At 44.3% G+C, this 21726-nt stretch overlaps 1 protein-coding gene across 2 annotated transcripts in view; it reads left to right on the forward strand.

Annotated features, from left to right (window-relative positions):
- TMEM192 (transmembrane protein 192) overlaps positions 1–21726 on the forward strand; it is a 221969-nt gene that overhangs the window by 187437 nt on the left and 12806 nt on the right. The window contains exon 5 of one of the 2 annotated variants that reach the window (XM_063920434.1): positions 13985–14393. In XM_063920434.1, coding sequence (XP_063776504.1) covers positions 13985–14061 — 77 coding nt within the window. In that variant the 3' untranslated portion in view covers positions 14062–14393. Of the gene's footprint in view, positions 1–13984; positions 14497–21726 lie in introns of those variants that run through there. The other variant, XM_063920433.1, reaches the window with a different exon arrangement.

A 21726-nucleotide genomic window follows, 5' to 3' on the forward strand; every position in this document is an offset into this window, starting at 1 on the left:
TCAATAACTTGTACCAAGTATCTTTTCAGATGCTTATCTTTCTTGTGTTCATGACCCCTATTGTTTCTTGCTTATTTTGTTTATTTGTTTACTTTAAAATCTCCTTGAAACTTAGCGAATTACTTTGATGTTCTGTCTCTCACCTGATTGTGTTTAGTTATTGAACTTTGAAGGTGGTATTTTGTTTTGCAAGTGAAAACCATCTAAGGCAAAGCCAGGTTTTGAATTCTATTCAATCCCTGACATCAAAGGCTCATTACTTTTTTCCCCCCTCTTACATCCCTGGTGTTTAAAAGGAGAAGTGAACGTTCTTTTTCTTGCCTGATCAATGTCTTCCGTTTAATTGGGCAAACATCACACTAAGTAGTTGCCTTTTGTCATTTACGGTATTTGAAGCTCCCCAGTCTTTGCTGTGCTCAAATGAAATAAGCTCTTAAAATGAGGGTTTCTTACACCTGCTTTAGGATGAGACTGCCCATTTTATGCTCCTATTAAGTTAACATATGTAGGTTCTAGCTTAACAGATAACAAAGGATTATCTGTAGAGTGGCCAGATCTAATAGAGAACACCAACATAGTGCTTTTATTACATATATTATTATCTAGCAAAGGCTGTTGTGTAAAAAACAGATACGTTGTTTATGTTCATCTAGCTCCTATCCACTGGCTTTATAAGTCTGAACAATTCCAGAAGCAAAGTCCTTAAGGTCTCTTTATGTCCCAGAGATCTGTTCTATAATTGTCCCTGTTTCTATCTCCAGCTCTGATTCTACTGTTAAATATATAGCGGTGACGTGTCTCTCCATGTCTGCAACAGAACAGGCTGTGGGCTGGCTGCTGTCTTTTTAATCAGTTTAACGTGTCAGGTTAGCTCCTTAAGTCTCCGATCTTCTCCTTTCTATGATGACATTTGAGGAGGCTTGAGCTGACCAAAAAGGGTCTACAAAAGGAACAGTAGATACAGCCAGTGATGTTTGTAAGTCTGATAGTAATTTGCTATTTAAAGATATTCTATTTTGGGTACTGACCATACAATATACCTCATCGGTGTACATTGGATTGTTGTCAGAATGATGGTTAAAGGTCTCCCGTGACTTTTTTTTTTATTTTTTTATTAATAAACCCAGTTATTGATCAAATGTTTTAATAGTCATTTCAAAATATGTATCTCCTACTTCACATAGACTTGTCGTGTTAGCTATTAACATTTCCAAAGTATTCAGAAAACATCCATTGCCTACACTGTAGGGAACGGTAACTTTGTGGACCAGAAATATAAATATATATCATTTATTTATCTTACTTTATTCAAGAAACCGAATATATACAATATAAGTATCTTCATTTGGAGCAAGTCACATATTTGGGCCTGATTCAGACAGCAGCTGTGTCTTTGGATGCAGCTGCTGTGCGAAAATATGCTAATCCTGCAGGAGGCGTCTTATGTAAAGACGCCACCTGCTGGCTTCAGTGATCCGCTGCTGCATCCAAAAACACACCATTGGATAATCTGCGAGAACATCGGACATCTGCGTAACGCTCAGGGTTTTTTCACGCTGGACCAGTGTAGCAGCATCCAAGGATACAGCCACTGCCCTTGGCAAGCCCAGAAAACCTGGGCGGCATGCCCCTGTTTTCTGGAACGCTGGCCATTGTCGCCTATTTCCCCGCCCCCAAACGGGTTCATCATGCCAATCATGCTGCAGTTTAGAGGATACTGCGACCATAGTCACAGATGTGCAGATCGATAAACATCAGAGATGTACAAAACCTTCGTGTTTGGGTCCATCTCTGAGTTACGCCCTTTGATAACTGAATGCAATGTAACCTATATTGTACATGTAATGACAGTTCCACATAAAAACAGTATAATATGTTTTGAAGCAAAGTGTGTTCATAACAATATTATGACTAGAAATTCATATTACATTTCATACTTATGCTATGTGGTAAATGTTTTTTTTTTGTTGTTGCATGCTTTCTAAAAGATACTTAGAGCCATGCAACAGTAGATGTTTTTTTTTTTTGTTTTTTTGTTTTTTTTGTACTTGTGACTAACCTAAATGAGCTACAGCAAGTATTGACATTCTTTGAACAGATTATTTGTACAGATGTGGCTATTCAATGAGAATTAGCCACCAAGATTACAGTTCTGTGAATTGGGTGCTGTTAGATTAGACTCATAAATGAATGACCGGAAATTTGGGAAGAGATGGGGGTTTTACTCTCAAATGAGGCATCAGGCCAGATGTAATAGGGTTCGACTTGGCAAAATGTTCTTTTCCAGTGATTTTGCCATAGAATTTAAAGTGGCAATTTTTTTTTTCTAAAGGCTGGGTTTGCATTTTAAAAATGATTTAAAAGATGCAGAAAATGTAGCATTTTGAAAATGGCACACTATTACATTTGGCATGTTATGTGATATAAAGGATGTTTAGGTATTTTCTTTTAGGTTTCTAATTTATATAGTAAAATTCCTTAACGGTCCATATTGATATAAATTAGATTTAAAAAAAAACTTAATCGAACAAATTATGATAATCTGATGCAAAAAAAAGAGTTGACTGATGACATAATAGACGTGGCTAACATGGGTTTTCCCCTCTGTCTGTCTTGCTGTGGCTACCTATTTTCCATGTACTTACAGTACCTTACTGTTTCCATATTACCTGGAGATATATACAGATCTTTGGTGGACTAGACCAGTTATTTTACACGCTTGCGAAAACATTCAAAAAGAGCAAATATGCGTAGTAGGGAACATTTTGGTGGTGGTGGTGGGGGGGGGGTCAGGGGGCATGATGTTTGGTGCCCCGAGGAGGAGAAACCCATTCTTCCCACCCATAATTCAGCCCTGTTCCTGGTGATCTCCTCTGTAAAGTCAATTTGTATTAGTCAATTTGTATTTCAGGCAGATTTGATTTTAGGAACACATGACTCATTTTTATCCTGTAATAACAGGACTAGTGAAACATTTAGGGTTAGATGTATGAAGCAGTGAAAAGAGTGGTCAAGTGAGCCAGTGGAGAAGTTGCCTAGAGCAACCATTCAGCTGATAGGTATAATTTTATAGAATGCATTTGATCAGTGTTACTTCAAAGCTGATTAGTTGCTATTGGCAACATCTCCACTGGCTCACTTCTCCACTCTTTTCACTGCTTCATACATGCCCCCCCCCCCTCAATGTCTGACACCAGTTTCAGTCATGATGAATGCCACATGGAGAGTTGAACCTATATACTTGCACCTGTATGCGAACAAATATACTATAGGTCGAATAGATCTATAAAATGCATTAAGTACAACCATTCAGTCTCTAATACAAACTTACATTTTTACGCAAAAGATTTTCTGCAAATCCACATTGATTTTCTAGAACCGTTCTATTTCAACGTATCAGGAGCACACACTGTTTTCTAAGTTCTCGTGTTCCAACTTGCAACAATCAATAGCTTTAATTGTCACCTCGACTTGAGCATACTCCATTATTTTTAATCCCCTAGGTTGTAAGATCTTGCAAGCAGTGCCTTCATTACCTTCTGTCCACCCCTGTGTCTAACTAGTCCTTGTGTTGTGTTCTACCTTGTACATCCTTATGCTATGTGTCTCTTTACATTCTGTTTACTCTACAGACTGGCGCTGTAGTATATTGCAGCGCCCTATAAACTTTTCTGAAATGGACGAAGCAGTTTCCCAGAGTCTGAACTCTGCTGCTTCTGCAAGTTGGTTTTATGGTTTCTTTTCAGCTTTTTTTCATCTTCTCTCATGAATGCATCTGTATCAAACACTCCTGTTCTAAAATGTAATGCACAATGCAGAAGGTGGGAAAGGACCACCAGCAACTCATCCGATGGTGGCCTGTCTGATTACTTTACAACCTGCTGTTTAATATTCGTGTGCTTCTGTGGGACAGTCATTGTGAGCCACAGAGTTCAAGCCATATACACTGTTCTCAAACAAGCAGGTGGTCTAAGCAACAATGGTGGAGGGCTGTTCTTTCCTCACAAAGGAGGACAAAGAAGGTTTAATGGGACATCATACATCGGATCATATACTGGGGAAGTGCGGTGCTGGCTCAAGTTATTAGAGGAGGATAAACCAGTTCAGTAAATCCATATATGATTCCATCTCTCAACTTTTTGACCATGTATTCTGTCTTCATATAGTAGTTATGTGATGGCCTTAACATTTTTGAAAGTTGTATATATGTTTGTATATATAAATGATCTTGTGTTATGATCACAAAGGTACCTTACATCCTGGGTTTAAGTTTTGCACAGGTGCATTGGATTTCATTAAATAAAATTAACCCAAACCTCTTGTTTTTTTATCTGTACAATAAGTAGCATGTTGCTGTTAGATCTTCAGATGGTGGAACCAAGCCGTTCTTAGAAGGCTAATAAATCTATTTACTAATTCTGCAAAGCATTGTCCTGAGGCTGCCATGCTGAGTAGGTGCCGAACCTGTCAGGTAGTAACATTACTGACACAGGTGGGAGCGATCAGAGTTCAGACCACCGGTCATTACCTGTAATGAGGCTACACATCAGAACAATGTGTACCTGGCCAAAATTGCCATATCGTATCTGTGGTATACATAAGAATGATGTAACACAGGACGGAATGATCACTTTTTTTGTCGTTCATTACACTGCACGAGGTCTCATGTGATATCCTCCGGTTGCCCATGTAGCATGGCCAACGAGACGATATTGCATGCGACCCGTGGGTATGCACAATTGGGCATACACACACTGCCTGATATAATGTTGTTCCGATTCGGGCCCACGCTACATAATGTGCCGATATCGGCCATGTGTGTACCCACCCTTAGGAGTAACAAAATAAACTCCTTCACTCTCATTAGTACCAATCTACAATAACAGTGCAGTGCTGGGGAACATCCAGGAGGCATTTTTCAGAAGTGATTTCTGAAAACCGTACTGGATGCCAGTGGACATCATACATAGCAACTCATCCGAAAATGATTGTCCCTGGTTGTGGCAGGTGGTGGCTCTGGACTGCGCTGGGGATCTTGCATGAGTAGCGAGATCCCGCTTAAGCGCAGAGGAGCCGGCCAGGTAGGCAGACAAGGCGTGTCAGCACTGAGCTGATGCGCTGTGTGCTCAGGGGGACATTGCCGGACGGGGGAGCTTTTGGCAGACAAGATGTTTATACATCTTGACGATGTCCCTTCCTGCTTCGCCTCGGTAGTGAGGCGAAGCAGGAAGTGCTATAGCGGAATGATGCGTGCCGCTATAATACATTTACCCCTAAACGCAGGATATATATATATATATATATATAACAAAGTAGAGACAGCCCGGCACTCCACTCCAAAGTATGGCAACTGCTGCGGTGCCCTCCCGGTCGGGTGAACAAAGTCCCGGATAAGCAGATTGGGTGATATGGGCGGCACTCAAGGCAGACTTCACAGCGTAACAAGAAGATACTTTATTGGGCCAACATGTTTCGGGGACCAAACCCCGTCCTCAGGGCCAGACAAACCACACAACACGAATACAAATACTTATATAGGGAAAACAAGACAAACATTATTGCAGATCGTACTCACCTGCTCCACGGCGCCACCGCCCGCCAGTCCGTCCGGCCACACTGACGTGTCGCTCAATGGTGACGTCACGGCGTGCCGCGTCGCAGGCGAGTAACCTAGGTAACCAAAAGAAGCCTCCGCTCGGTCACCTACGGAAATACAGTACATGTAAAGACAATCAATACACAACACATATAGAAAGATAAAAACAAGCTCAAGAGTATAAATGCTAATGGTGAGGATCTATAGCGGTCATAGCCTAGCTCTATACAGGCTAAAGACAATAAAACTACAATACAGTGGTTTAAATGAGGTACTTGAGACATTACAGGGGGGTTGATAGTGGGTACTGATTTAGAGGAAACACTGTATTCCCAGGTTCTCATTGAGACCCCCGGGTGACAGTGTTCCCAGTTTATAGATCCACCTGGATTCCTTTTGTAATAAGATCTTGTCCCTATTCCCACCCCTTAATTTGCGAGGAACATGATCTATGAGGATGGCCCTAATACTGGCTACCCTATGTCCAAATAACATGCAGTGTCGCGCAAAGGGTTGTTCACTTTCTTTTTTTCTCAAATGCCTTTCGCTCACGGAACTGCCTGATAGTCTTGCCAACATATGCAAGACCACACGGGCACGTGAGGAGGTACACCACATGTGTGGTGGTACATGTTAACCGATGTTTGATGGGAATTTTGCAGCCGGAGGAGGGGTGATTGAAAGAGGTGCCCACTAACAATGTATTACATGTGGCACATCCCAGACATCGGTAACACCCATTTTTGGCTCGTAGGAAATGAGATTCCCTGTTAGTAGCCATGTCCGTGATATCTAGTTTCACTATACGGTCTCCAATATTCCTCCCTCTAGTGTGACTCGGCAGCAGTGCCGCATTGGCTATGGAAGACATAGCTCCATCCGTTTGTATAATGGGCCACAAACGTTTAGCCTTTTTTACAATTTGTTTGCTTTTAGTCGTGTGTTTATTGACCCAAGGAAATACTTCCCTCTTATGTTGTTTACGGGCATGGCTAGACTCCAGAGCTTGTTGGCGGGTCATATCCATATCTTTTAGACGCCTCAAGGTCCCCTAACGGGTAACCCCTTTCCCCAAATTTGTGCTTCATGGTTTCTAATGCCCTGCATGTCTCATCTGGGTCAGATGTGATCCGCCGCACTCTCAAAAATTGCGAGTACGGAAGGCCCCTAAGTAAGGGGGCGGGATGGAAACTCTGATACTTCAATGTAGTATTCCTATCTGTTGCTTTTACATACAAAGAGGTAATCAACCGATCGTCCCTATTGGTTATGGTCACGTCAAGGTAATTGATAGCCTCATCCTGGATGGCATACGTGAATTGTACTGGGTGGCTAGTCTTGATGTGATTATCCAGAAGAGAGATAAGTTTATCCCTGGGGCCCTGCCATAAGATGAGCAAGTCATCAATAAAGCGCCTATAGTAAAAGACGTGTATGGATACCTCAGGGTCCATAGAGAACATCTGGACCTCTAATTGATACATGTATGCATTCGCATACGATGGGGCCACTGCCGACCCCATCGCACACCCAGATAGCTGCAACCAGAATTTACCATTAAATACAAAGTAGTTCCTACTGAGTATTTTATCCAAAAGGGACAAAAAAAAACCCAACTTCAGGCCCTTTGTAATCAGGGTTATTTTCAATCAATGACCTCACTGCTTCCATACCTGCATTATGAGGAGTGCAGGTATAGAGGCTAGTGACATCGGCACTACATAGGGTCAGTCCCGTAGGTAAGGGACCCAGATCCTGAAGTTGGAGGAGTAGGGCCGTGGTGTCCTTAAGATAAGACTGAATAGATTGCACACAGGGGTTAAGATATACGTCTAAGTAGGTAGAGATGGGGTGGTACAGAGAGCCTCTGGCTGACACGATAGGGCGGCCAGGCGGGTCCTGCAAGGACTTATGGACCTTGGGGACCGTGTAAAACAATGGTGCTATAGGGAATTCGACCATGAGAGCTTTAAGCACTTGTATGTTAATAATCCCCCGTTCATAGGCATCTTTCAGCAAAGCGTCCAACTCGTTCTTGAACTCCACAGTGGGGTCTTTGGTCAATCTCTTATAGACCACAGGATCATTCAGTTGGCGCTCACACTCCTTGACATAGTCGCCCAGATCCTGCACTACTGTAGCCCCCCCTTTGTCCGCTTTCCGGAACACTATGTCAGACCTATTTGACAAATCATTAAGTGCTAGCATCTCTTGTCTAGACATATTGAAATGTCCGATGTTAGCTCTGTCACAGTTGCCTTCTGCCTCCAACATACGTGTGAAGGTCCTATATATTATATTAGGGTGGCCCTTAAAGTACCATGTTTGGCAGTTTTCAAATATGTTGCAGTCTTACCACCTTATATTGAAGTACATGAAAAATAATACTTGTGCATAATTTGACTTTATTTCAATAATATTTACAGGTGTAACATTGACATTGAAAAGAGCAACTACTGCGTACCGAACATGATAATACAAAAATACATGTACTACTCAGTACCCAATCTACCCATTGTATTTAAACTAATAACTCCTCCAAAATTTGTGTAAAAAAATAAAATAAAAAATTGATCAGTTACAGCTTTTACTTAGATGACAATTTTGATGTAACTGTTGCCTTTGCAGCATCTGGAAACTTCTTTCTATGTTCCTTCACAACCTGCAGAATATACTGATTCTGGTCTTCATTCCTTGCTAAAATGTTGTTGAATGATTGCAAGCTCTTGATCATCATGACCTAGGCTAGCAGCTGTTGCGGAAAGGAGATGCACTGCTTTTCTGTCACTAGCCTGGGTGCAATCTAAGGCAGAAGCTACATCAGGTGACACATTATTTGTCATGCCAAGTTTCCTTTTTCGGTAAGTCGATGCAACTGCAACTTCCTCTGGTTCAATCTCTTCTGTACTGTTACTAGAAGAGGTCCATTCAGCTGTAGTGATCAATTAACTTCATCTGTTTCCGTTCTTCTTTCTGTGCCAATTCTTTGTCTATGCCACTCATGTATCCTCGCCTACCTTTTTGTCGCTGGGCTAGCAAGATTGACTTGTCCTCTTCTATGGTCATCATCTGAAGGGCATTGGCATGATCAGTGTCAAAAAGATCTTCTATCTTCTCCTTAAAAACATTTTCCTTGCGGATCTATGGATCACATCTGCATGATCTGCCTTTCAGAAGAGCACGATATGCATTGTATTCCTTCTCGATCTTCGGGACTGTATTGTAGTCTGCTATAATAGGAATTCTGGCTTTTTCCCAGAAAGGTTTCAACTCATCCAGGACAATTTGTGAGGCTTTCTTGACTGTGTTGTCCTTTGCCCTGATGAGAATAAACGTCGAAGAACATCACCATTAGACGGCAGCTTTTTTCCTGTCATCACTTCAAGTTGTTGACCAACAAGCCAGATATCCGTGTCAGTACGTGTTACAGCACCACCAGACATCTTTTTTCATCAATTCAATTTAGCACAATTCAATTCAGCAGTACCTTAAATCGAAATAGTACCATTAAAAACTGAAAAAAATCACCTTTCACAGCAAGCATACATTCTGTACAGTTAGAACTTGAAGTGACCTGCAACAGTAATAATGAATCATATTGCTAAAATTACAAACTCCATGTGACACCACTAAAACCTTTGCAATCCTTATGAAACTTTACATAGGGTATTACTACCATACATACAGTGTCTTGCTAAAGTATTCACCCTCCTTGGTTTTTTACCTATTTTATTGCATTACAACCTGTAATTTAATTATTTTAATCTGAATTTGATGTGATGGATCTGCACAAAATAGTCTAAGTTGGTGAAGTGAAATGAGAAAATTTTATATAAAATATAATTTTTATTAATAAAAATTTGAAAATTGGCATGTGCATATGTATTTACCCCCTTTGCTATGAAGCCCCTCAAAAGTTCTGGTGCAACCAATTACCTTCAGAAGTCACATAATTAGTGAAATGAAGTCCACCTGTGTGCAATCTAAGTGTCACATGATCTGTCATTATAAACACACCTTTTCTGAAAGGCCCCAGAGGCTGCAACACCACTAAGCAAGAGGCATCACACCATGAAGACCAAGGAGCTCTCCAAAAAAGTCAGGGACAAAATTGTTGAGAAGTACAGGTCAGGGTTGGGTTATAAAAAAATATCCAAATCTTTGATGATCCCCGGAGCACCGTCAAATCCATTATCTTCAAATGGAAAGTACATGGTACCACAACAAACCTGCCAAGAGAGGGCCGGCCACCAAAACTCACAGATCGGGCAAGGAGGGCATTAATCAGAGAGGCAGCACAGAGACCAAAGGTAACCCTGAAGGAGCTGCAGAGTTCCACACCATAGACTGGTGTATCTGCGCATGTGACCACAATAAGCCGTATACTTCATAGAGCTGGGCTTTATGGAAGAGTGGCCAGAAAAAAAGCCATTACTTAGTGTTAAAAATAAGAAGGCACGTTTTGAGTTTGCCAAAAGGCATGTGGACGACTCCCCAAATGTATGGAGGAATGTGCTCTGGTCAGATGAGACTAAAATTGAGCTTTTCGGCCACCAAGGAAAATGCTATGACTGTTGCAAACCCAACACATCCCATCACCCCAATAACACCATCCCCACAGTGAAACACGGTGGTGGCGGCATCATGGGAATGTTTTTCAGCAGCAGGAACTGGGAAACTGTTTTGAGTTGAGGGAAAGATGGATGGTGCTAAATACAGGGATATTCTATAGCAAAACCTCTTTCAGTCTGCCTGTGATTTGAGACTGGGACGGAGGTTCACCTTCCAGTAGGACAATGACCCGAAGCATACTGCTAAAGCAACACTCGATTGGTTTAAGGGGAAACATTTAACGGTGTTGGAATGGCCTAGTCAAAGCCCAGATCTCAATCCAATTGAGAATCTGTGGTCAGACTTGAAGATTGCTGTTCACAAACGGAAACCATCCAACATGAAGGAGCTGGAGCAGTTTCGCCTTGAGGAATGGGCAAAAATCCCAGTGGCAAGATGTGGCAGGCTCATAGAGACTTATCCAAAGTGACTTGCAGCTGTAATTGCTGCAAAAGGTGGCTCTACAAAGTACTGACTTTAGGGGGGTGAATAGTTATGCACGCTGAAGTTTTCTGTTTTTTTGTCCTATTTGTTGTTTGCGTCACATAAAAAAAAATCAACATCTTCAAAGTAGTAGGCATGTTCTGTGAATGAAATTATGAAACTTTCAAACCATCCATTTTAATTCCAGGCTGTGAGGCAACAAAACATGAAAAATGCAAAGGGGGTGCATACTTTAGCAGGGCGCTGTACATCACATCCAGGGGGTAAGTGTTCAGATCTTTGGACATTTAATTTTAAGGAATATATATATATATATATATATATATGTGTGTGTGTGTGTGTGTGTGTGTGTGTGTGTGTGTATGTGTGTATATATATATATATATATATATATACATAGAGAGAGAGAGATACAGAGTTAGATTTTTAATTTTTTAGACTTTGTGATAGTGTAGGACCTGCATGAAGGTGGGGTACCTTGGCGAGCAGTATGCAGGCTTCCGTGCATTGGCCAATTTACTAACTAAACCCCCATCATTTATTTATTGATGTTGTGAGGATAAGTGAGCTTGCTATGGTGAGTGCTGAACTTTGTTTGTATATGTGTGTGTGTGTGTATATATATATAAATATATATATATATATATATATAGTACAGTGTTTCTCCACATTAATAGTGGAGAAAGATAGCACTCTCCAGACTTGTTATAGTATATGCAGTAGAGTCATTTATTCACAAAACTTGGTTCCATGTATATCTTCATGTCACAAGCAGGGTATATAACAAAAAGGCTCACTTGTTATATACCCTGCTTGTGACATGAAGATATACATGGAACCAAGTTTTGTGAATAAATGACTCTACTGCATATACTATAACAAGTCTGGAGAGTGCTATCTTTCTCCACTATTAATGTGGAGAAACACTGTACTGTACTATGAGTTTGACCCAGTGATTGGATCAGACTTTGATTTGGCACCCCAGCCGTTACCTGCGCTGGGTGAGAGTGTGGGACTTCCCATATATATATATATATATATATATATATATATATATATATATACACCCAGATAAGGTGCGGCACTCGACTTTGAATAAAAGACAACCAAACACGCTTTCAGCAATGACCTTGGAGCTTGTATATGTGTATATATATATATATATGAGAGAGAGATACAGAGTTAGATAGATATCTCTGTCTCCAATCGGGTGAATTTAACCATCAGAGGGCACTCACCAATTATTTGAAAAGTTCAATATAACTTTATTGAGCCATCAACATCCAGAGAAAAGTCTACGTTTCGACCCCAAAAGGAGTCTTTGTCAAGGCAGACAACTGGTACATCCTCTCACCATGAAGACCTCTGGTGGTATTAATCATTGAAAACGAACATCGTCCTAATCGGAAACATTGTCAAGTGTGTAGGGCCCATTAGTTAGTTGTTTAGCAAGTTATCCTTTTAATTGAAGCAATATATAGCCTAATGCTTCCCAAATCCCCATGCCATCCAACTTGTATTTGCCAACTATTAAATTATACTTGAAATTCGGCTAAATTCAATGTTTTGCTTTCTGGAGGCCAGCCTTTGCATCAGTCGCACCCATAATTTTAAATACCACCCCCATAATTTTTATAGGGATGATATTTAACAAGAGCAGAGTGAAACATTAGCCAGTTACCTGCAGTGGGACAGCAAGGTCCCTCTGTGGAGGGCTGCAGGAGATCCCTATGCCCTATGTCCTTTCTTGCATTGCGCGTATGCAGCTGGAAACCCTCACGTGTGCAGTATCAGTACCTAGTGTCGGTCACCTGGCATTTTAATTTGGGAGGTTTGAACAGAAAAAATTATCTCTATTACTTTGATAAGGATTATTAATTATGGGGGTACTCAGTACATTGTAATAACTGTGCACCTCCCTTTACATCCTCTGCAATGTTGGGGCAGAGGAGCATTCTGCATTACTGTCAGTAATTTACCGTCTCTGGTGCATTATATCTAGGTTGTGAATTAATTCAGGCCTTGCCAACCTGTGGCTCTCCGGCTGTTGTGAAACTACATGTCCTATCATGCCCTGCCACAGTTTTGCTATTAGAAAATGCTAAAACTGTGGCAGGGCATGCTGGCATGTGCTGTTTCACAACAGCTGGAGAGCCACAGGTTGGCCAGGCCTGAATAAATATGTGAATATATAATACAGAGTTTGCAAATGACGTGGTGCGGCGAACCCAGGTGTGTCCAGGCGTTTGGAGGGCGGATGTCTGACCTCAATTCCAGGACCTGCATCGCTGGATCGATCACACAGGGTAGGTCTTACCCTGGTCTACTTCTACGCAAAACTTTTTTTGCATAGCAGGGCTGCACAAGCGTTCGCAGCCTTGCTATGCAAAAAAACCCTCCCCCATAGGCGGCGTCTAATTGATCGCAAGGGCAGCAAAATGTTGCTACGTGCGATCAGCTCGGAATGACCCCTACTGTTTCAACCTGTGTTGATACTCCTTCACACTGAGGCAGGAACCCTGGGTAAAAAACCCAGGTCATGTGTCTGTGTATATTGGGTCTAACTGAATTTTGTTCTCAGCTCCTCGACCCTGGCCATGACCAGGGTTGTTCCCAGGTCCATACCTCTGTGTGAAAGGGATAGTAAGCTCCCTTCCACACCTCATCAAGGAATAATCATGGTAATGACCAGGGTGGTCGCAGCACACATAACACGGGTCAATCCTTCCACACAGACACATGACCTTGGTCACGGATCAAAGGCTCGGCATGAAAGGGGTATTGGGCATTGGCCAATTTTTTTTATATATATTTTTTTTTTGTTTAACATGTACTTGATAACTGTCAGTGTATCTCGTTTCAACAAGAATTATTTTCATGTACTGTAACTTTAAATATTTGCTCTACATTTCCTTATATTACATTGTATCCATACTATCCTTTTCTATTAAATAGTTTTGCTGCCACAGTATTGATATATCATGATTAACCACTCGGCAATTATTAAAGGGATATTGTATCAAAACCTTACATTTCACCTTTTATTGACACGCTACGTGGGAGATCTTGCAGAGATCATGTGGAGAGGTAAAGTACCAACCAATCAGGTTCTAAGTGTCCTTTTTCTAGCAGAGACTGTAACATAGCAGAAACGATTTGGTTGGTACTTTATCACTCTCCAAGATCTGTAAATCAACATCTCTATTTTTATTTATTGGTACTGTTATTGAAGCCAACGTAATTGTTCCTATTAGAAAAATGTGTATTGTAATGAGCATTAATATAAACAATAAAGTGGATTTTAATAATGTATGTATATTTTCTCTCAAACAGATCTAGTTGTGCCTCTATTTGGGATGCGGTTATGTGACCGGTGGTCACAATACTGGCGCTGGCATCCCGAACACTGACAGATGGGATCTGCTGCACATTTCCACTGATTTAGTACAAGTTATTCATATTAAAAGTTAGCAAATAGGAGTGTCTCATTTGAAGTGTACATAGATGTCGGTACGCAGTAATTTGATGTGTAGATGTCAGTCTGATCAGGTGAGCACAACAGGTGCCTGTTTGACATTTACAAAACTCCCCTGGAAACGCTCTCCTTTCACACTTGAGATTTGCTTACTGCTCATTTGCTATGCCATAAAAGATTGTTAATTCTGGTTTAATAATGATTAAAACTGATAAGCGTGGTGAGGAGACTTTTTTATTCTACTAAATAATTTTATTTACGTTTTAGTGCATATATACAAGTTTAACAGAAGCATGCCTAGACCAGACATCATTGAAGAAGAGAAGATATATACATTTCAAAGTCATGTCAACCCAGGAATTGGATTCAGGTATCTCCTTTCAGTAACATTTTGATATTAAAATTGCTTAGGAGGTAGATTTAATGGCTAATATAGTGTTAGCTGAAAGTTTAAAAAAAATATTTTTTTTGCAGCGGGGTACACTGCGTTCCACAGGGAATACATTGGGGTCTAGAGATGGATCTTGATCCAGAGGCACCAACAGGCTAAAGCTTTAGACTGTTCCAGAATGCATTGCTGGGCTTCCTCTATAACCCTGCCTCCAGGCACTGTGAGCTCAGTTTTAGAGTTGGTGCCTGCATGAAGCAGGTCACTTAACAGGTAGGGATGCGCTAGGCAGCCCTGAAAAAGCTTTTTAGAAGACTTCAAGGGCTGCAGCACTTCATATGTCAGTGTGACATACTGTGCTGTGGCTCCATCACCTCCCTAGCGGCGTTGCATACTCCCGCTGGCCGAGTTCCCGGGCACTTGCGGCGGAGGCACTCCGGTTCCTAGGCACACCACCGCAGACGCTCTCCTGCTTCGCGTGGCTGCTACTAAGGGAGGAGGTAAGAGGGTCCCCCAGGCGGGACCCGCTGTTAAATCGTGTTGCGGTTTAAGGAGGTGAACCATGACGCTGGTGTGGACACTGTGACAGAGCAGGTACCCCACTATATCCACCAGGGCATGGGAGCACAGGTCGGATAGTCAAATATCCACTTTAATAAGGCTCCATAGTACCCGGTGGTGAGGGCCAGCATAGGTTAAAAGGCGCTTGACCTGTAGCCCTTCCCCCAGCTCCGGGCGCCATCTACTGCTGGTGTTCCCGCCCTGGAGCTGCCTCACACTCTCCCTCACTCCCTGACTGAGACGTTGGGCGCCATTTTCTAAAATAGATGCGACTGGTTTCCGGGACTGCAGGGCAAGGTCTCCTTTGTAAACCCGCCTGTACATCAGAGCTGTGGTTTTACAAACACTTAAGTATTCTACATGTCGATAATAAGACAGCGTTAGTTAAGAACAAGTGTACCTGTGCCAGAATATATTGTACGACTATTCTGATATATACATCCGGTCTCAGACTGCGCATTGATTTATATACTAGGTGCTTCATCGCGCCCTACGGGCGCTCTTCACACCGTCGCAAGGGGCTACGCCCCCTTAACCCTTGCATGCCTTTCTGGGGTTTAATATTTGTATTATATGGAGTATTACCTGCATTCCTTTGTTAGTGGTTAAATATTGCACAATGAAAGGGCGTGCGATGGTGAAGGAGGCGCAGCCCCTTGCGACGGCGTGAACAGCACCTGCAGGGCACGATGTACAGAATGTAGCGGGTGCGGTGGGGACTGCGGATGGTGTCTGTAGATGCTGCGGGTGGAGGGGAGGCAGAAGTGGGGGTGGGGCCCGGGTGGGGAAGGTTCGGGAGGTGCTGCGCGTGGGGGAGGGGCAGAGGAGTGGGGGATGCAGATGGGGGAGGGGTCCGGAGGCACCGCAGGTGGGGGAGGGGCAGGGGTGCCACGGGTGGGAGAGGGGCAGGTGTGGGGATGTTGTGGATGGGTGAAGGGTTCCGGAGGTGCTGTGGGATGGGAAGGGACGGGTGTGCCGGGGGTTGGGTAGGGGACCGCAGGCACCATGGGTAGGGTAGGGGCAGGTACGGGTGTTGCGGCGGATGGGAAAGGAAGTCCGGAGGTGCTGCAGGTGGTGGAGGGGCAGGTGCAGGGGTGCCATTGGTGGGGGAGGGGTGGGTGAGGGGGGGACCGCTGATGGAGGAGGGTGTCTGCAGATGCTGCGGGTGGAGGGGGGCAGGTGTGGGGGGGGGAGACGTATAAGGGGGGTGAATGGTGGAAGGGGCCTTGAGGTGCTGTGGGTGGTGAAGGGGTGGAGGAGTGGGAGCCACGGGTGGTGTAGGGGGTCTGGAGGCACAGCATGTGGGGGAGGGGTGGAGTGCCGCATGTGGTGGAGGGGAAGGTGCGGAGGTGTGGTGCATTGGGGAGAGGTCTGGAGGCGCTGCGGGTACTGTACATGCCATAAAAGGTAGTTGGAGGGTATGCAGTAACAGGGCCAGGACAGGGGTGAAAGGGTCAGTACAGGGGTGACGGTGCCAGGACAGGGGTGACGGTGCCAGGACAGGGGTGACGGGGCCAGGACAGGGGTGACGAGGCCAGGACAGGGGTGACGAGGCCAGGACAGGGGTGACGGGGCCAGGACAGAAATGATAGGGACAGGATAGGGGTGACAGGGCCAGGGTAGGGGCGGCAGGACCAGGACAGGGGTGACGGGGCCAGTATAGGGTTCACAGGGCAAGCACAGGGGTGACAGGGCCAGCATAAGGGTGACAGGGCCAGGATAAGGATGAAAGGGCCAGAATAAGGGTGGCAGGGCAAGGCCAGGGACATGACAAAACACAGGGCATGGGAGAGATTGGTATTAGGGACAAAACAGTGGTGACAGACAGATGTGTCTTACCGGAGTCACTGCTGCTGGCTGCTGCTGTTCCATTCCAACCTGTTGGGATCTGCTGCTGCTGGAGACTTGGCATGGCTGACTCTCTCAGGCTGGAGTCCTGCTTTCTCTGCCAGTCCGCATCCCTCCCCCCCCCCTCCTCAGTCACACACCGCAGACCTCGCGCAGCTGCCGGGCACTGTGGTAAGGTGAGACTGGAAATGACTGGTTAGCCCCCAGGAGATGCTGCGGCTGGAGGGAGGAGGGGGTCATAGCATGCACGTGGCGCGGACCTCACGGCTTCCGGGCACTGTGGTAAGGGGAGACTGGGAGTGACTGGTTAGCTCCCAGGAGACGCTGCGGCTGGAGGGAGGAGTGGGTCAGAGCCTGCAAGCAGCTCGGATTTCTGCAGCGCTACCCGCCAGCTAAAGTGTGTGAATGAGCTGGGCGCACTCCACTGCGGGTGGCAGCGCTGCAGCTAGCGGTGGGGTTGCCGGGGCTGGAGATAACAGAGGCAGTATGGAACCTGCACAGCGGCAGGTGCCTCACTAAACTGCAGCTAAGAAGCGTGGAGTGTGTCAGAAAGTGATGCTCCTCCGCACCAGAGAGACCCTGCTGAGTATGCCGATGTGGGGGGTCAAGCACACAGTGAGCCGGTGCCCGTCTGTCTGTATGACATACCCCTCACACACCCCCATACCTCCCAAATGTCCCGATTTTCGCGGGACAGTTCCATTTTTTGGGGTCTGTCCCGCTGTCCCACCCGCGGGTCGCAGTGTCCTGCGGTGGGGGGGGGGCAGTTGGAAAGCTCCTGTACTCGCTGTTCTGCTTAGCAGAGCAGCGGTGAATAGTGGAGACAGAGGGAGAGGGGGCATCAGGGGGTACGGATTAATGGGGGGGTTCCAGCAGCAGAGCCGGATTAAGGGGGGGGGGATACGTACCGTTAGCCCCACAGTTTTAGAGGCCCCCCCGGCTGGAGTAGCTCTGTCCCAGCTCAGAAGCTCCCCCGTCCTGCCAGCAACAGTGGCAGCATTGTGCTACAGTCAGCACACGCTGCTGCATATTGGCAGGTCTGTGGTGTTGCAGGGAGGCAGCAGTCTCCCTGCTTTCTTCTCCCTGTGCGGGTGTGTAGGGGGGAGCGACCACCTCCTCTGGATTTAGCCCTAGCTGAGGGGCCAAAATCCCATAAAAAAAATAAAAACAAAAATCGGAATTTGCATAAGGGGGCGTGGCCGCGCGGTCCGCTATTAGGCCACGCACCCAACCCCCAGCAGGCACAGCAATGAGATAGGGCTCCCCTGTCTCAAGTGCCCTGGGCCCCCCGGACTCATAATCAGCCCCTGGGGGCATGCCAGCAGCTCACAGAGCGCTGGGCATGCCCCCTCACTGACGAAAACGGGGACCCTCCCGTGAAGCCACGCCCCCTTTTCGCCGAGTGTTTCCCTCCTTCTGCCTGGAGAAAGCTCCTGCAGAAAGCTGGGAGGTCTGCACCCCTGCCTGTGACATGCCCAATGTCCATGCTATCTGCTTCTGCTCCTAGTCTCCTGTAGATTTGGCCAGATCTCTGTGACTCATTTGAATAACTCCGCCCACTGTTGTGACTCCGCCCAGCGTTCGCAAATGAATCACAAGGTCACAGAATAGGGCTATTATATAGGAGATATGTATATATATGTATATGTGAGACATATATATATATATATATATATATATATACAAATATATATATATATATACAACCAAAGAAAAGGCGTCACTCGGAGTCTGTGATGCAATCATATATTGGTGCAAAAAGCAATCATCAACGTTTCGGGGATCAGTTCCCCTTCTTCAGGATAAGTGTTAACAGTGCACAACAAACATTTAAATACCTCAAGATAGTACTTACCACCCAACAAACAACCATTCACCTGGCGTCTCCAGCTGGTCACGCCGCCAGTCCCTCCGCCCGGCGCCTCCGTGCGCGTCAGCTGCATCCGGAAGTGACGTCGCGGGAGTCAGCCGCGTAACCATGGAGACGCTGGCAACTAAAACCAAAACAGAAACAACCCCCTTCCGTTAATGACATTCAGGGATAACGTGCAAAACAGGACCAAAACTGGTTAAAAGTGCTAGTGCATATCAAGATAAAGTGCTATCTTAAGTTTAATATCAGTGCATAGGTGAACGTGCAACAACTGCTGTCATTTAAACACAACATGCAGCCACTGGCTGTCCTTATTCTACCCCCTGCCACAGAAAAAGATGCTTTACAGTACATATTATTAAATATATTCAGACCTTGTTAAAAGAAAATTTTTCTCTTATTGTGTGCTGGTACCGTCGTCTAATAGCTTCATAACCTCAACAAGTTGGTAAATAAAACCCCCTATACCTTATAACATCGTCAAAAATGATCATCCTATGGTTACTCTTACTATCCTGACTGTGCTGGAGACAACCATAGCATAATTAACAGTGGACTCAATAACTAGCACACTCCCGGCGCCACCATTCCTTTAAATTAAAGAAAGTTAATAAGTCCCAAATGCTCATTCAGTCCCCCCGGTTTTAAAGTGTGCAATCTGTGGATCCACATGGATTCTAGCTGCAAAAGCTTTTTACCCCTATTACCGCCCCATGCAGACTCTGGCACATGATCAATGATACAGTGTTTTAATATCGCCATACTATGTCTATACTCCACGAAATGTTTCGCGACCGGCTGTTCTCCACTGCCGGCCGCCAAAGCATTCCTGATTGCTTGTCTATGCTGTGCCATTCGTATTTTGAACTGGCACTCTGTCTTACCGATGTAGTAGCGACCGCATGGACAAATGATGGCGTATACAATGAACTTGGTGCTACATGTCAGAGGCCACTTGATCTTAAAGCTTTTTCCTGAAAAGGGGTGAGAGATACTATCTCCCGGAGACATATGTGCACAGGTAGTGCAACCTGTGCACTTATAGCACCCATTTTTTCTGGTCAAGAAATGAGTGGGGGAAACCTTCAGTTTGGCCATATCGGTTTTAACCAAAATGTCTTTAATACTTCGCCCTTTAGTATAACTCGGCATAACCCGTTTATCCTTAAAGACTTTTAACTCTGGATCCGATGCCACTAAAGGCCATAAACCCCGCAGTCTTTTCTTTACCTGTCCGCTATTTACATCATGTTCACAGACCCAGGGAATACTCCTGGACATGTCCTTTGTTGCTACCGATTTGAGGGTCTCTTCCCTTCTAATTGCCGTGGCTTTCTTACGAGCCGCACATAGCAATTTAAGGGGGTACCCCCTATCCAGGAGCCTGCCTTCCATTTCATCCAATTGCTTATTCCTGACTTCCACACTCGTATTGGACCTGCACACTCGCAAAAATTGCGAGTATGGCAGTCCCCTGATGGTGGAAGCCGGATGAAAACTGTCATACCGTAAGACAGTATTGCGGTCTGTGGGCTTCTTATACAGACACGTATCAATTCTGCCTTCATTCACTTTAATGAGGATGTCTAAATAACAGATCTCACGTTGACTCCAACTCATAGTAAATTTGACAGGACTAGCTGATAAATTGTGGCTGTCAACTAAAGCTACTAGATCCTGTGCTTCACCTCTCCAAAAAATCAGCACGTCGTCTATATAGTGGTAGTAAATAAACAAACGACTTGCTACCACAGAGTCAGCCAAAAACAGTTCCCGCTCTACATCCCACATAAAGGCATTAGCGAACGAGGGTGCCACGGACGAACCCATGGCACACCCCGTTCGCTGCCTGTAAAATTGCCCGTCAAAGATAAAGAAGTTGTGAGATAATGTGAACTGCAACAATTCCATGAAAAAATCTATATCGGGTCCAGTGTACAATGCATTACCTGTAATCAAACGTCTTACTCCATTCAAACCCTGCTGATGTGGTATGCAAGTGTACAGGCTAGTGACATCAATGGTAGCCAACATGACATCTAGGGGCACCTGCTCAATGGAGAGGAATTTTCTCAGTAATGAACTGGAATCTTTTAAGTGTGTACTAGTCCCCTGTATACAGGGTTGGAGATAACAGTCCAGGTAAATAGCCACAGGTTCGCACAGAGACCCCCGGGCCGAGATAATAGGTCTGCCCGGAGGCCTCTGTGCGTCTTTGTGGATCTTGGGGATCGTGTAAAAGATGGGCGTCACTGGAAAGTCAGGACATAGCCTTGCAAACACATCAGCAGAGATAATACCTTCAGCCCTGGCTTGCTCTAAAAGCTGAATTAATTTGGCCTTAAAGGATTGTGAAGGGTCCTTTAGCTAACTTGCAATAGGTATAGATATATATATAGATATATGTGCTGAAGGAAATAGTACAGCGCCACTTGTGAGGTGAAATCTCATTATGTAAACGAATAATACGTTATAAGTGTAATAAAAAACACTATAAAAGCCCACGTAACCTTATCAAATGGTGTCAGCCAAACCCTAAAAATACAACACTGGTATAGTATTGTTAAAAGGTATAAAAAATGGGGAGATAGGGATACCGGCGACAAGTGCGGCTAAAAACAGTGATTTAATGTGCTTAAAATTAAAAGCCACAAAAATTATAAAATTGTAAAACCAAGTTTTAATGTATATGAGAGTAAAAACAGGTTCAAAAACAGGAGTTTTTAAAAATACAAGAAAAAAAACAAGAAGAAATTTTTTTTCATATAAAAGACCATATGAAAATAATGAATGTAAAGGATAGGAAATCAGACTTAACTTGAAATCAGTGGGGGGTCAGTGCAAAACTCCTGTTTTTGAACCTGTTTTTACTCTCATATACATCAATACTTGGTTTTACAATTTTATAATTTTTTTGTCTTTTAATTTTA

This window comes from Pseudophryne corroboree, chromosome 1 (genome assembly GCF_028390025.1).
Source record: "Pseudophryne corroboree isolate aPseCor3 chromosome 1, aPseCor3.hap2, whole genome shotgun sequence".
NCBI classification, from domain to species: Eukaryota; Metazoa; Chordata; class Amphibia; order Anura; family Myobatrachidae; genus Pseudophryne; species Pseudophryne corroboree.